The sequence below is a fragment of the Macaca nemestrina genome, chromosome 2 (assembly GCF_043159975.1).
Source record: "Macaca nemestrina isolate mMacNem1 chromosome 2, mMacNem.hap1, whole genome shotgun sequence".
Lineage (NCBI taxonomy): Eukaryota > Metazoa > Chordata > Mammalia > Primates > Cercopithecidae > Macaca > Macaca nemestrina.
In genome coordinates this window covers 120,606,722-120,622,367 of record NC_092126.1, presented here as the reverse complement: position 1 = coordinate 120,622,367, position 15,646 = coordinate 120,606,722, and the positions used below count along the sequence as shown (strand labels likewise).

The 15,646-nt window shown below is 49.0% G+C and overlaps 2 protein-coding genes across 4 annotated transcripts in view; one reads left to right on the top strand and one right to left on the bottom strand.

The window, feature by feature from the left end:
* Positions 1-8,929: 8,929 nt before the first annotated feature.
* The window catches only part of LOC105482527 (Rho guanine nucleotide exchange factor 3), a 346,919-nt gene continuing 340,202 nt past the window's right edge, over positions 8,930-15,646 (top strand). For 2 of the 3 annotated variants that reach the window (XM_011742693.2, XM_011742663.2), the window contains exon 1: positions 9,423-9,661. The gene's annotated coding sequence lies outside the window, so the exon portion shown is untranslated. Of the gene's footprint in view, positions 8,980-9,422; positions 9,662-15,646 lie in introns of those variants that run through there. The other variant, XM_011742660.2, reaches the window with a different exon arrangement.
* On the bottom strand, positions 13,038-15,093 carry LOC105482504 (spermatogenesis associated 12). The gene has a single exon (XM_011742645.3). It carries the CDS (start codon positions 14,762-14,764, stop codon positions 14,186-14,188), a length of 579 nt encoding a protein of 192 aa, XP_011740947.2. The 5' UTR covers positions 14,765-15,093; the 3' UTR covers positions 13,038-14,185.

Genomic DNA, 15,646 nt, shown 5'->3' with positions numbered 1-15,646 from the left:
GGTTCAGAGTTGAAGCAAATGGATCTCGTGAGGCAGATACTGCAATACATGAATTTCTCTTTCCTTTTCTTTCATTAAAACAAAAGTTGCAGCTGGGCTTGGCAGTGCGCACCTATAGACTCACCTACTCGGCAGGCTGAGGCTTCAAAAAATACAAATAGTTCAGGCATGGTAACTTACACCTGTAATCTCAGCGCTTTGGGAGGTCAAGACAGGAGAATCACTTCAGGCCAGAAGTCTAAGACCAGCCTGGGCAACATAACAAGACTCCGTTTTTACAAAAAAAATTTAAAATTAGCTCGGCATGGTGGTGTGTGCTAGTAGTCCTAGCTCCTCAGGAGGCTGAGGTGAAAGGATTACTTGAGCCCAGGAGTTTAAGGCTGCAGTGAATTATATGATCACACCACTTCACTGCAGCCTGGGTGACAGAGCAAGATCCTGTCTCAAAAAATTTTAAGTTAAAATTAAAAAGTTAAAAAAAAAAAAAGAAAAAGAAATGTTGCAGCTAGTACTTTCTATTAGTGTTCTCTTGGGACAGCATGAGAAGCCCTCATTTTTACCATGATATTAGAAAGCTGTCTGGTTTTACAGCAGCCTAGGGTTCTTGCAGTCCCCAACATATGTGGGGCCCTGCCACTGGCTTTGCTTTGTTTTAGAAATACCAGCATTAGAGGAGCAAAGACTAGTTTCCTCTTGGAGGCTCTAATTGGAAAAAAAATGTCGTTGCTTTAGTTGAATAAGAACTACAGATGATAAGCTAAGCAGGTGGAGGAGAGAGGAGACATAAAATCTTTCTTTGCAGTCCTGGGCACAGTGGGTCCCCAAAAAAAGTGTTTCCCACTCCTCCCTCAGCATATCCTGTCCTTGCTGTCCACAAGGAATGAAATCATAAGAGGCCCAAGAATAAGATAAGTTAGAGGATGCAGTGAAGGGGAGAGATGGACACAAACATGGCATAAGAACTTTTGCAATGAGAAAATTCAAATGGGGTCTTTGGGATTAAGGAAAAGAAATGCAAGATCAGTGAGCTTGGCTTCCTGGGCTCTTTCAGGAAGGGACCTTGCACCATCTTTTGCATTTATAGATGATACAACTGCCTTAACAGGGTTAATTCCAAAGTGTGTGCTGGGACATAGACATAGTGATGGACATGGTAAACACAGGACCCCTGCCCTCCTGACTTCCTATATATATAGAGTTGAGGGCAAGTCATCTAAATGTTCTGAAACTCAGTTTCTTCATCTGTAAGATGGGACTAATAGCCACCACAAAGGGTTATTGTGAGGATTAAATGAGATGGAGTATATAAAGTACCCAAGGCTGTGCTCAGCAAGTGCTAGGTACTTGGTGAATAGTAGCTATTAATTATTCCATGAAAGAGCAGGTCTTGGGCTCTTTGGGGGCCATATCGGGATGGGTGGGAGACAGTTCCATGCCCACAAGGAGCTTTAGGCCAAGTATTTTGTCAGGTGATAAGTTATATCATTTCTATCCCCTGAAAGAAAATGGTGGGTCCATGCCTGGCTGTTGCAGAGGTGAGGGCTGAAGAGGAACTTAATTTGGCAAAATTAAGACGTTAGCTCTGGGGTTCCCAATAGCTGACCACACATAGCCTGTGACAGTTGACTGTGCACCTTGAAATCTGCCAATGTTCCATTCCCCAGACTCCTTTTTTCCTGGTTGCCATTTAATCCTGATAGAGATACATTTTTCTGGACTTGCTGCTGTAAGGTCTCTGTGCTAGGCAGATGACCACTCTCCATTCTGAATGTGAACAAAGGCAGGGGTTGTTTCTCAAACCATCAGTGCAAGGTCAGGGCAATTTCCCAAGTTTTAGAAGTTAGTGGAGGGAGATGGGAAGAGATCAAATAACAGTCTTCCAGAATGAGATGGCTCTGCCTGGTCTTTTCCACTCTTGCTGGTCAGAGACATCCTGGGGAGTGGGCAGACATCAGCCTCAAAGCAAACCATAGACTTTTCCTACCAGGTTGGGCAAGGCCAGGCCATAGGGAACTTGTAGAAAAGAAAGGCAAGAGCATGCCTGGCAGCTGAATGCAAATACAGTCAGGTCCTACCTTTGGTTCTGTATCTCTGGAGGTAGATGTGCTTCAGTATCCTGCACACCTGTGTATAATTGTGTATTATTATTCATGAGACGACGATAATTAGCATTGTGATTAAAGCTGAGGCAGGCTTTGGTCTGAGGCATCTTGAACTTAGATCTCAGTTTGCCATCTTCCGTGTTTCCCTGGGCAGGCGGCTTGCCCTGTTTAGGACTTATTTTCTAAATCTAGAAGACAGTTAATAATAGGGCCAGGCACAGTGGCTCACACCTGTAACCCTAGCACTTTGAGAGGCAGAGGTGGGCGAATCACCTGAGGTCAGAAGTTCGAGACCAGCCTGGCTAACATGTTGAAACCTCGTCTCTACTAAAAATACAAAAATCAGCTGGGCATGGTGGCATGCGCCTGTAGTCTCAGCTACTCAGGAGGCTGAGGTGGGAGGATCACTTGAGCCTGGGAAGTGGAGGTTGCAGTGAGCCGAGATCATACCACTGCACTCCAACCTGGGCTACAGAGCAAAACTCTGTCTCAAAACAGCAAAACAAAACAAAAAAAAGCAGTTAATAATTCAGTACCTAATGGGGCTGTTGTGAGGCTTGAATGTGAGGCTGGGTGAAATTCTAGGCACAAAGCATGGCACATGGAAAGCCCCTGTTCCTATAGGGATGAGTCATGGGGGCAGGTTAGGAGGTATAAGTTATGAAATGGGATTTCCCCTGAATGTCTTCTTTGGCCCTCGCCTGGGTAGCTGATGGCATAGCTAACTGAAATGGAATTCCTGCTTCCTGGAGGTCTCAGTTCCGCAGGGCAGCTAGGAATAGCCTTCAAGGGAGATGGGTACTTGATCAGATGTCACTTTCTGCTTAAACCACCAGTGGCCCTGGAAGTGAATACCAAAGCTCTTATGTGATGCCTTGCTGACTTCTCCTCTCTGTGTCCCTTCTTTTCTGACCATACCAGACTGTTGAAATTCCTCACTCCTATGTTCCTGCCCCGGGTTCTTTGCATGTGCCATTTCTTCTACCTGAATCACCCTCTCTCAGTCTCCATCCCTCCTTTGCAATGAGACCTTCCCTGACCACTGTCCACCTCCAGTCTAGGTCCTGACATGTGTCTTCAGGAGCCTCTTGCCCACTAGAGTGCTGCTTCATGAAGCGAGGCCGTATCCCTTGCAGAGGCCTTCCATCTGGACTGGACTCAGGTTCTACTGCTTTAACCAGCTTGTACCCACCCTATCATTAAGCAGTCACTGGGGCAAGTCACCTCATCTCCCTGGTTCTCAGTTTCCTCATCAGTCAGATGGGGGTGAAAAAATGTACCTGCCGCATGGGGTTGTTGTGAGGATAAAGCAGGGGAGGGGAGGGGATAGCCCACTCAGTGCCTGGCACATGACAAGTGCTCAAAAACATTATTATCTGTTTTAGCTGTCATCAAGACAGGCAATAATAGTGTTTTTCCTTTTCTTTTCTTTTGTATTATTTATTTAACAGGGTCTCACTGTGTCACCCAGGCTGCAAATCCACTCACTACAGCCTCAACCTCCCAGGCTCAAGCGATCCTCCCACTTTAGCCTCCCGAGTAACTGGGACTACAGGCGTGCGCCACCATCCCCAGCTGATTTTTGTATTTTTTGTAGAGATGGGATTTCACCATGTTGCCCAGGCTGGTCTTGAACTCCTAGGCTTAAGCAATCTACCCGCCTTGGCCTCTCAAAGCGCTAGGATTACAGGTATGAGCCACTGTGCCTGGCTAAGAAATAACAGTTATTAGTAAATTTAAAAGATTTAAATTTAATTTAAATTAGTAAATTTAAAAAACACTATTATTGCCTATCTTGATGACAGTTAAAATGTTCCCTAGAAGAGAAAACTGCATCTGTGCCTCACTTTGCAAATTAGAACACGGCTCCCATCCATTTACTGTGATCCCAGAGTGGAGAACGACTGGGCTGTTTTACGTATTTCCCCCACAAGGCTGTTATCTTAAGGTTTTACACCCTGTGGTTCCTGTCTCCAGACTGGATAACAGCTTGCTATAGACGCGGGTTTGGTTAGCAGAACGAGCTGTATCAGAATCACCAATGTGTATTGGATGTCTGCTACTATGCCATGCATTGCGTAGTGCCTGAGCTCCCCTCACCCTCCCAAAAGGACTTAGGAGTTTAGTTCATGTCCTGCCTCAGGACAGGGCTCAAGCTGTATTTGAACTCAGGTATTTCCTACTCCACAGCCTCTCTCTGCCTTTCCACTCCCCAGCTCAGCCTTGCTCCTCAGGTTTTCTAACCCAGATTATGAAAGCAGAAAGGACTTGCTTCGAAAGAAGCCTTTTAGTAGCACTTGAAGAGCATTGCTTAGGCCTGAACAATAAGACTGACGCCCACTCCTGTAATCCCAGCACTTTGGCAGGCTGAGGTGGGCAGATCACGATGTCAGGAGTTCGAGATGAGCCTGACCAACATGGTGAAACCCTGTCTGTAGTGAAAATACAAAAATCAGCCGGCTGTGGTGGCAGGCGCCTGTAATCCCAGCTACTCAGTAGGCTGAGGCAGGAGAATCACTTGAGCCCAGGAGGCAGAGGTTGCAGTGAGCTGAGATCGTACCATTGCACTCCAGCCTGGGTGACACAGTGAGACTCCGTCTCAAAAAAAAAAAAAAAAAAAAAAGACTGATGCCCAGACATCACCATTCCCTGGGTGAAGACGACAACCGGACACTCCACACCTTTCAAATGCCAAAAAATGGTGGAGGGGGAGCATCTGTACAGTGCGTTGCTATAGGCAGAGAGTTAAATGTCTCTTCCAGTAATTCCACTTCTGGGGTTTTATCTTTAGTAAGTAACTAAAAATGCATATTTACATTTGTTGTGTAAAGATTTTCGAGGCTGGATATGGTGGCTCATGCCTATAATCCCAGCACTTTGGGAGGCTGAGGCGGGTGGATTGCTTGAGTTTAGGAGTTCACAACCAGCTTGGGCAACATAGCAAGAACCTGTCTCTACAAAAAAAAAGACAGAAAAATTAGCCAGATATGGTGGCACATGCCTGTAGTCCCAGCTACTTGGGAGGCTGAGGTAAGAGGATCACTTGAGCCTGGGAGGTCGAGGTTATACTGAGCTGAGACTGTGCCACTGCACTGCAGCCTGGGCAACCCTGCCTTGAAAAAAAAAAAAAAAAAAAAAAAAAGATTTTCAGGCCAGAACTGGTGGCTCACGTCTGTAATCCCCGCTTTGGGACGCCAGGGTGGGTGGATTACTTGAGGTCAGGCGTTTGAGACCAGCCTGGCCAACATGGCAAAACCCCATTTCTAATACAAAAAAAAAAAAAAATACAAAAATACAAAAATTAGCTGAGCATGGTGGCGGGTGCCTGTGATCCCAGCTACTCAGGATGCTGAGGCACGAGAATCACTTGAAACTGGGAGGTGAAGGTTGCAGTGCAACTGCATTGCAGCCTGCGTGAGAGTGAAGTTCTGTCTCAAAAAAACAAAAAATTTATTAGTAAGCATTATCCTGATAACGAGAAATGAGGAATAAACCAAGTACCAGTCGGGATTGATTATAAGAGGGCACATGCATACAATGGACCAAATGGCCTTTAGCAATCATGTTGTGGAAGAATATTTCATGACAAAGGAAAGGGTTCACAATATGTTAAATGAAAAATGAAGGACACAGATTAACAGTGGTTACCACTGGATGGTGTGATTGTGGGTGGGTTTTCTTATTCTTTGTATCTCTGGTATTTTCTATATTGCTTTACAATGAGTAGTGTTACATAAGCAGAGGGTTTTAAATGTAAGGTTACACACAACAGACACTCAGCAAGTGTTCAAGGTACCCAGTGGTTACTAGGTGGCTGGGGCCACTGGTCTCAGAATCCCACCTTTGACCCTGGTTGTGCCTTATCCTGTGGCTGCTTTCCCTGAAGGTGCTACCCAACCCCTTGTCCCAGCCCCTCTCCATTGCTTTTCTGCCTGGTGTCAGACATAGCTCATCCTCTGCCCATCCAGGTGGGGGGCTCTTGCAGAAACCCTGGCTTCCCCAGTTGATGATTCTGTGAAGTAACTGCCCTGATCCCACACTAGCCTGTTCTTTTTTGTTGTTGTTGTTGTTGTTTGAGATAGGTTTCTCTCTGTTAGCCCAGATTGGAGTGCAGTGGTGTGAACATGGCTTACTGCAACCCCAAACTGGGTTCAAGCAATCCTCCTGCCTTAGCCTCCCGAGTAGCTGGGACTACAGGAACATACCACCATGCTGAGCTAATTTTTAAATTTTTGGTAAAGACAGGGATCTCACTTTGTTGCCCAGGCTGGTCTTAAACTCCTGGCTTCAAGTGGTCCTCCCACCTTGGCCTCCCAAAGTGCTGGGATTACAGGTGTGAGCCACCGCACATGGCCTTCTCATCCTGTCTTGTAGTTCGGGGAGAGGCAACTGAACTTAAGAATGGGCCCTTATGAATAAACTGACTATTTCAAGGAGAAAAGATGACTGACCATCAGAGGCTTCTGGAGTCTTCACCAGTTTCCAAACTCTGTGGATAGACACCCACATCTCCTGCCTATCCTCTCACTCCATAAAGGACTGTCTTTGGGTGTATCATCTCTCCTCCCGACAGACTCTCAGTCTGAGTCTAGGAACAAAGTCCTCCCCAACCCTAAGTCCACGTTAGGGCCAAGCACAGCATGGATGGGAGAGGGTGGGAGAGCTGCACATAGAAACCTTGTGGGTTAAATTGCTGTGTTGCTAATCTAAATATCCTACTTGCAGATGTGTCCTGCTTTCCAGAAACCCTGAATTATAAAACAGAGGAAGTCAAGGCAGTTGCCTTTAGTAATAATAAAAAGGCACATTGCCTTTAGCTGTGTACAGGAGACTCACTTGCCGCATCATCTCTCACTCAGCAGCCAGTGTGATGTCTTCAAACTGTGGCTCACATCCCATCATGCCTCTGTCTGAACCTTTAGGTGGACAAGGTCTAATGTCTCACTTTGGCCATCAAGGTTCCTCCAGCCTCTTTCTCCCCTTACCTCCCCTGTCCATGGTCCATGGACTTCCAGCAGTGTGACCTGTGTTCTGCCTGGGCCAGTGCTTCTTCCAGGTGTCTGTCACCACATCCTGCTCTCTTGCTGCCCGGTGAGGGGTCAGTTGACTGTCTCCTTCATCAGCTCATAAGCTCCATGAGGTCAGGAACTGTCTGTCTCGGTATCTGGGGACAGTCACTACTGTCCCCAGAGCCTAGCACAGTGTGTGGCATGTAGTAGATGCTCAAATAATTGTTAAATTGAATCTAATGCAAAGAAAACTTTTCTCTGACAAACCTGCCTGAGTAGAACACCAGGTGTTGGCTGGTGGATCTGAAGCCACTGCTGAGCTCAGATGAGGGAGCAGGCACTTCAGAGACAGGAGAAGCCCTTTGCTTAATAAATGTAATTACTTGATAAACACGGCTGGTTGTCGTAGGGATCTTCTGCATTAGGGAGTAAGGAGAATGACAAAAGGTTCTTGGGGAAAAGACTGAGGACTAGGGGTCTGGACACAGGAGTTGTCCTTGGAAATGGAGTACTGGGGAGAGTGTGTTCCCTGAACAGGAAACTGGTGGGTCACAATGCATTGGGTCTGGGGTCAAGCTGTAGTGGAATGAAGTTGCAGCTGTTGGAATAGAAGTTGGTTTGCTCAAGATGCCCAGTTTCTGGCCCAAAAGGTGGGCTGTAGGCCAGGAAGAGGCCACCCAGCACTGCGGGGCTGAGCACTGGCAACAGAAGGCAGAGGTTGCTATGAAGTAAATCTGGAAGATCTGCATCCCAGCTGCTGCTGTCACGACAGGTGGCCTCCCAGGGAGCTCTCAACCCTCACCCCCTTCCTGCACCTGGGCAAGAGCCTTAGTACCTTGGGCTGATGCTCTTTCCTCTGTAAACAGGGGGCCAGACTGTGATCCTCTGGCTCTGGGGGCTGGCTTCACCTCGCTAAGCTTCGATTTTTTCATTTGAGAAGCGGGCCCGCACAGGCTGTCGTGAATGTTAATTTCGATCAAGCACCTAAAATTGCACTGCCGGCACATGGGGGCAACTGATGAATTTTTCATTTTTAGCATCGGGGTTTACACTTTCTTAAGAGCCCAGTAACGACAGTCTAGGGCATTCTTTATTTCTGATTTTAAGAGGTGATGAGGACCGTAGGCGTTCATCTGTTGAATGAATGAATGCCTGCAGAAACTCGTTTTATTTAGAGTCCCATGTTGATTTCCGCATGCACGACCCAGGCTCCTCACTTTCAGGCTCGGCGTCCACCTACAAGCCGGCGATTCCTGAGAGCCTACTGGGCGCCCGGATTCACGCAGCTCGAGGCTCGTTCTCATTCTCACCTCCACCATCGAGGAAAGTGAGGCTTGGGCAAGATCTGACACGCCCAAGATCTGCCCAGCGGTGGGGGTGGGAGCTCCGCGTGCAGGCTCTGGCCCTGGACCGCTAGGGCAGCCCCTACCACCCCCGCACGAGAGTCCCCTCCCACTACGGTACCCGGCCCTCGACCCACCCTCGGGGTTTCCGCGGCGCGTTCTCTGGCCGGACAGCTGGAGCCAGAGGCAGGGCTGTTTACTCCTCCTCCGACTCGGTTAATTCTCTCAGCCTCAGTCTGATTTAGGTGGCGGCGGGGGAGGGATGTCCTGGGGTCTCCGCTCTCCTCTTTCTAGCCTTCCCGTAGACCTAGGCCGTGCATGGGGAGCTGGGGTGTCGAGCGGTGGCCGGGCGTGGCCACGTCCTAGTCCTGCGTCGCCCGGCGCCGCGGGGGTCCCCGGCCCGCCTCCCGCCCACGTGGCCGGCCCGGCCTCCCCGCCCCCGGCCCCGCCCCGCCCAGGGGATCCGCCGCCGCCTCCGCGGTGAGTTCTCCAGCCTGGAGAGGCCGAACTAGCGCGGGGGCCGAGGTGAGTGCGGGCAGCAGCCGGGAACCCCGCTCCCCGGCTAGACCCTTCCCGGCTGGACACCCCCTTGGTGGGACACCCCCGCTAGATCTCCCGGAGTGAGACCCTCTTCCGGGCTGGTTCCTCCTTTGCCCCGGTCCCGGAGCTGGACCCCCGCCACTCCCACCTCCGAGTTACCCCGCCAGGTCTCGGCGCCCCCGGCGGGACCTGAGCGCTCCCTGGTCTAGGGTACGCCCAGCGCACGGGGGCGCACTGGGCGCAGTGCAAGTGGGCAGTGCCACCGCCAACCTCGACCAGTCGTCGCTCCTGCTGGGGACCCTGACTCTGGTCCCCGGGTAGCCCCTTGAGCGAAAATTCCTGGAGCCACTTCCTGGGAGGGAGGCGCCACCTGTCCTGGGACGCGCCCCTTTCGCCCAACTTTCTTCTCCAGCCTGGCGGGGCACTCGCAGGTCAGCGTCGCGTTGCGCGCTGCTGGTGGCGGCTCACAGGGCTGCGGGTCACTTCGCGGCTGGCGAGCCGGACTCAGGGCGCTCCGGGCGGCGGGCACCGTCCCAGCCTGCCTGAGGCCCTTGTCCCGGCGGCTGCATCTTTTAAACCGAGCGGCCAGAAGATCCAGAGATAGGACGCCAGGGTGGCGGACGCCAAGGGGTTAAGGTCAGCGTGGGTGCCTCGCAGCCAGAGACGGGTGAGCGTTTTCTGAGGCCGACTGAGCCGAGTGGAAACGGGTTCCCATGGGCTTTGCGGTGGTGGAGAGCTGCTTTTGCACTATCAGCGGCCCCATCACGCGCTTGAATGTTGCGGAAACAGAGCGCCTTGTTCCTAGAGGACTCGGGTTGCTGGATTTACTGCCTGGCCCAGGCTTGCTTCCCGCACTGGGCGAGGACGTGGGAATTGCCAGACGGTAGTTGACCTGAATGTACCGGTAGAAACTTATTTTTAAGCGTTTCATGCACTACCCAGGTATAACCACTTTCTTCCCTGGGGTGTGGAGGAGGAGAGCTTCGCTGGATCTTTGTCTTAGCTGTGTAGTCCTGGGCAAGTTACTTCACTTACCTATGCCTCAGTTTTCTCATCTGTAAGGTGGGGATGAAAATAGTACAAACCTTAAAGACTTGTATAGGGATAAAGTGCTTAAAATACTGACTGGGGCAGGATAAATCCTCTGTGTTAGCTGCTCTTGTGATTATTATCACTGACATCTAACAGCGCGTACACAGCCCTAGCTTCTCAATGAGGTGGGTCTGCAGGCTGTTGCTCCTTCCCCTTCTTTTGGTAAGGAGCTGGTGGTGTTTACACAGGAGCCATGGTGTTCTCTTCCGCCCTGGGAAATTTGAGCTTTGCTGTAATACTTCCTGTGGCTAACCAGCCTTGTGCAAAGTATATCTCAGAATGTGGAATTAGAGATGAACTTTGTCAAGGACTCTGTTGGGAAGTGGGGTCTTGGATCTTCTTTGGAAGCTCTGGGGTGCGATTGGATGTTTGCCTCTTGTTGGCGGGGGGAGGGTGGGTAGATTTCACTTGATTCTTTTAGGCCTTGGGTCCCCTGACAGGCTGATATTGTCTAGTCTCTGTGAGTGCGGGAGTCTATTTCAGGGTCCGGGGACCTGATCTTGTCTTCTTCTCCCGCATTCATTCATCTCTAGCAGATTGCTCCCTCCATCTGTAGAGTTCTCCTGGGCTGCACCCATTTAGTATCTTCTTGGAAATTTAGTTTCTGTCTTCTGGAACTCCACAGATAAGAGCTCTGTACCTGGAGCCCCAGGGAATGTCCTGAAATATACATGAGGCACAGTTATTTTTCCAGAAGTTTCCCCTTACATTGTATTCTCCATGAGGCCTGTAAGTGGACTCTGAACTTCTGGTAGGAAAGTGAAGGTTCTTGCCCCCGTTACATCTCAATTCCCTGCAAATTGGGGGCTGCCCTTGTTCACCCTCCCAGAACGCACTTTTCAGTAGGCAATACAGGTCAGCCTTGACTTGGTCAATTAGGGGAAAGAGACGCAGGCTGTGAGGTTAGGCACTGTTGGCCTGTGGTGAGACCTTTAGGCTGGGATGCAATTCATGAACGTTTGAGTTCAAGTTTTCAGAAGACTTCTGAGGGCCTTTGCACTTGCTGTTCCCTCAACCTAGCATGCTTTTCCATCACTTCTTCCATGCTGGGCTCTTTCTTGCCCTTTTGCCCAGATGTCTCCTCTGTACAGATGGTTCTTCTGACTACTCTATCCAAAGCAGCCCCTCCCCCATTAGTTTCTATCACATTCTTTCTTGTATTTTATTCATAGAGCTTGCCTGGGATGATCTTATTCATGCATTGATTTATGGGTTTATTGTGTGCATCCACCCAGGAGAACGTAGGATTCAAGAGGGCAGAGGTGTGTTGTCCTGTTCACTACTGACTCCTGGCCCATGGCATATAGCTGGTGCACAATAACTGTCCTGAGTGAATGAACACCCATTGACTGAAGTGAGGCGAGTTTGGAGAGTAGTGAAATGCGAAGGAACTAGTTGCTGGTCGGGAGCTCAGGGTTGAAAGTGACCATGAATGTGGCATACTTTCACCTCCAGATTAAATCACCTCTGCAACATCTCTTCCTAGTTACTGTTTAACCTAAGCTTGAATCCTCTAGGCACAGGGAACTTGTCGCCTCCTGCAATAGCCTGTTCCATTGGAGGAGAGGGAACAGAGAACCAGATGCAGTCCCTGTACCACTGTGATGAGGACGAGCTGTGGCCTCCTGCATGCTACCGTTCTAGTCCTTCTGGTCTGCTTCGTGTCCTGACCATCCTGCATCCATCAATATCCATCTCTAAAGTTCTCTGCCATAACTAAGGTCCCTGAGCTCCTGACCAGAACTTAGTATGCTGCCCAGTCATGTGTCACCAGAGGGGGTCTGAGGCAAAGAAGCATGAAGCAGAAAGGCCATTGCCATAGTTTAGTAACCCTTCAAGGCCAAGTTCTGTATTGTTCAGGCTCCTGAACTGCACTGGGTTGGAGGTAGGGGTGGGTAGGGGCTTTCTCTCTCTTTTGTTCTTTTCCTGGATTTTTCTGTATCATTCCTTAATCAATTTATTAATGTGACCCTAGCTATATTTAAAAGAAAATTAATCCTTGGACCCATTTTCTTAATGGTTTGTACAAATATTCTTTAATTCATATCACTTCACTTTCACAAGTTGAAACTCAAGTTAAAATGAGATTTTTAATATATAATTCTAATTTATTGAGTCAGTTTCTTCATGGGATATTACTAGCATGATGGGTGGAGTGAGGTCTGCTGTGGAGAGGTTTGGTGACAAGCTTTGCTTTCTTTTTTACTTTGATGAAAATTGTTTATTCAGTTATGAAAATGGGTACACATTTCTTTTTCTTTTTTCTTTTTTAGAGATAGGGTCTTGCTTTCTTTTTTTTTTTTTTTTTTTTTTGAGACGGAGTCTCGCTCTGTCGCCCAGGCTGGAGTGCAGTGGCGCGATCTCGGCTCACTGCAAGCTCCACCTCCCGGGTTCACGCCATTCTCCTGCCTCAGCCTCCCGAGTAGCTGGGACTACAGGCGCCCACAACCGCGCCCGGCTAATTTTTTGTATTTTTAGTAGAGACGGGGTTTCACCGTGGTCTCGATCTCCTGACCTTGTGATCCGCCCGCCTCGGCCTCCCAAAGCGCTGGGATTACAGGCGTGAGCCACCGCGCCCGGCCGGGTCTTGCTTTCTTAAGAGCCCAGGCTGGCATGCAGTGGCGTGATCTTGACTCACTGCAACATCTGCCTCTCAGGCTCAAGCGATCCTTCCACCTCAGCCTCCCGAGTAACTGGGACTATGGGCATGCACCACCACGCCTAGCTAATTTTTGTAGTTTTTGTAGAGATGGGATTTCACCATGTTGCCCAGGTTGGTCTCGAACACCTGGGCTCAAGTGATCACCTGCCTTGGCCTCCCAAAGTGCTGGGATTACAGGCACGAGTCACTGTGCTGGGCCCATTTTTTTTTTCTTAAAAAAAGAAAAAAAAAGAGGACTGGCAAGACTGTTCCTAATTGAGGTCGTATTTACACCTATCTTAGCCACTTAGCTCATTTTTTTCATTTATTCAAAAACATTTAGGGAGAGAGGGCTACTCTGTGCCAGGCATTGCCCTGGTACTGACCACACAGCAGTCAAGGAAACTGACAGCATTCCTCCCTTGTGGAGTTTACATCCCAGTGGTGGAGATGGACAGCAGACAACTAATCAGCAATAAGATGTGAGGGAGAGTGGCCAGTGTAATGGAGATGAAGCTGGGGAAGGAGATCCAGAGTGATGGGATGGAGGCAGAGCTGGCTTTGGTCAGAGAAGGTCTCTGAGGAGATAGCACTGGAGCATAAACCCAGACAAATGAGGGAGCAGCCTCATGGACAATTGCAGGCAACCTCATTCCATGCATATGGAGCCCAAGGTTGTGGTCAAACTCCCCAGTGTGGCCAGTCAACTCTTGAGCACTGGACATGGTCTATCTCACTGCAGAAGGGGAGGGAAAATGAGACAATGTAGGGAGAACTCTCCTCCTGCCCCCCAGGTCCTGGCAGGTGGCTGGAGTAAGATCTTGGCATTGTGTGTTCTGATGGCTTACTAGAAGGTTGGTACCTACCTTTACAGAGTGAGACCTGAGCAATGTGTTCTGAAACTGCCACCTGGGGAATGAGCATGAGCCTAGGGGTCATTGCTGGAGTTATAATCCTGCACATTGTAAGACTTGCTCCACTGCACCTACCCTGGTGGTGGACTCCTTCCTCTTTTGTGTCATTTGATTACCTCACCTCATCACCTAGTGGCACTCACCTAGAGGAAAAGTAGTTACTTAGCAGGCTTTGATAGAAACAACAAAGAGATGAAAATGTATAGGATCGGGGATCAGGAGATGCATGCGTCCCACTCTTTCCATTGATTGATCAATTGATGTCATTTAATACAGTGTAAGGTTCCTAGGGGGCTAAGAGTATGAGATCTGGATTGTGTGACCTTGTGCCAGTAACTTAACCTTTCTGAGTCTTTTTTCCTTCATCTGTGATATTGGGGAAATGGTGCGACAGGGAGGCTTCTTGGAAAAAGTGGTATCTGATGAGATGCAGAAAGGGATGGCTATGAGTCACCCCCGGTGGGGGATGGAAGGGAGGGCATAGCATGTGCAAAGGCCCAGACAAAAGCTGCCAGACTCTCAGATGTTGCAGGATTCTCACTGATTACAGCTGTGTGTGTTTGTGTGTGTTGGAGTATACTGTAGAGAGGGACCTGACAAAGCAGCCCTCAATAAATGTCAGTTGGTTTGAACGGCTGTACCCTGTGCCACTGGGCTCAGCACCTATATCCTCATACAGTCTCCACAACCATCCTGTGGCACAGGTCCTCTCATTATCCCCATCTTCCATACCAGGAAATTGAGGTATAGAGTTATAAATAACTTGTTCACAACTGTCTTGCTGTATCAGGAGAGCTGGAGGTGAAGAGGGTCTTCCCAGAAGATTTATTTGGGGTGCAGCGATGTCAAGAGAGATGGCTGTTTGTAAATATCTCTGACAGGTCTCGCTTTGGCGCACATCTCCCTGAAATGTCAGCTCTGGGAGGGCAGAGGCTGCTCCTGGCAGAACATCTGGCCCCTGGCATGAGGCCAGTGCACAGTTGGGTTTTTTGGGATGTTGGGTAGATGACCCAAGGCCTCTGGGTGGCCATGGAACGAGTCTGGAAGAGTCTAGTGCCTTCATTTCCCAGGTGTCTCCTGACTTTTCCAAGGTGGACCCATAAGTCAGGGCAGAACTGGACATGGGGCCCAAGTCAAAACCAAAATGCTCCAGGAAAGGAGGCCAGGGCACTTGGCCGGAGCCAATTCCTAAGGGGCATGCAGCACTCCTGCAGCCTGGTTGCTGAATGCACTGTTCCCATTCACCTTCAGCCACACACCACCAGCAGTCATCCCCGGGTGCTCAAACAGAGCCAAACTCCACAGTCACCCAGATACTGTGGAGGTTTTCCCATGTTCACATCTTTGCTCCTGCTGTTTCTACTCCTTGGAAGCTCTTTATGCTTGTCCACTTTCACAGCTTCCCACGCTACCCAACTCCAGTGGCTTTCTCTCTCTTTCCTTCCCTTTTGGCTAGAAACATAAATAAGAAATCCTGATTATATTCTTATTGAACACAAATGTAAACATATCAGAAGTTGTAGAGTTAAAAGTAATTATAGGTATAATATGCTGAGATTAAAAAAAGAAGTAAAAAATCAAATTCTGCCTTCCCCATCCCAGGCTTGCTTCCAGAGAGTATATTTGTGATCAACTGGGCATAGATTTCTCTGGCTTTTGTTTACTCACACAAGCATGGGTGCCTGTGAGTATCTTTGAAAACCAACACAATGGGCTCATTTTGTATGTATTACTTACCAATGGATTTTGTTTCTTTGTATTTATTTACTTATTTATTTATTTATTTATTTATTTAGAGACGGAGTCTCACTCTGTCACCCTGGCTGGAGTGCACTGGCATGACCTTGGCTCACTGCAACCTCTGCTACCCAGGTTCAAGTGATTCTTCTGCTTCAGCCTCCTGAGTAGCTGGGATTATAGGCACCTGTCACTGTGCCTGGCTAATTCTTGTACTTTTTAGTAGAGATGGGGTTTCACCATCTTGGCCAGGCTGGTCTTGAACTCC

What these genes read in the sequence shown, in the direction of transcription:
- LOC105482504 (XM_011742645.3), bottom strand. Translation starts at nt 14,764, where the DNA reads ATGTCCAGTTCTGCCCTGACTTATGGGTCCACCTTGGAAAAGTCAGGA.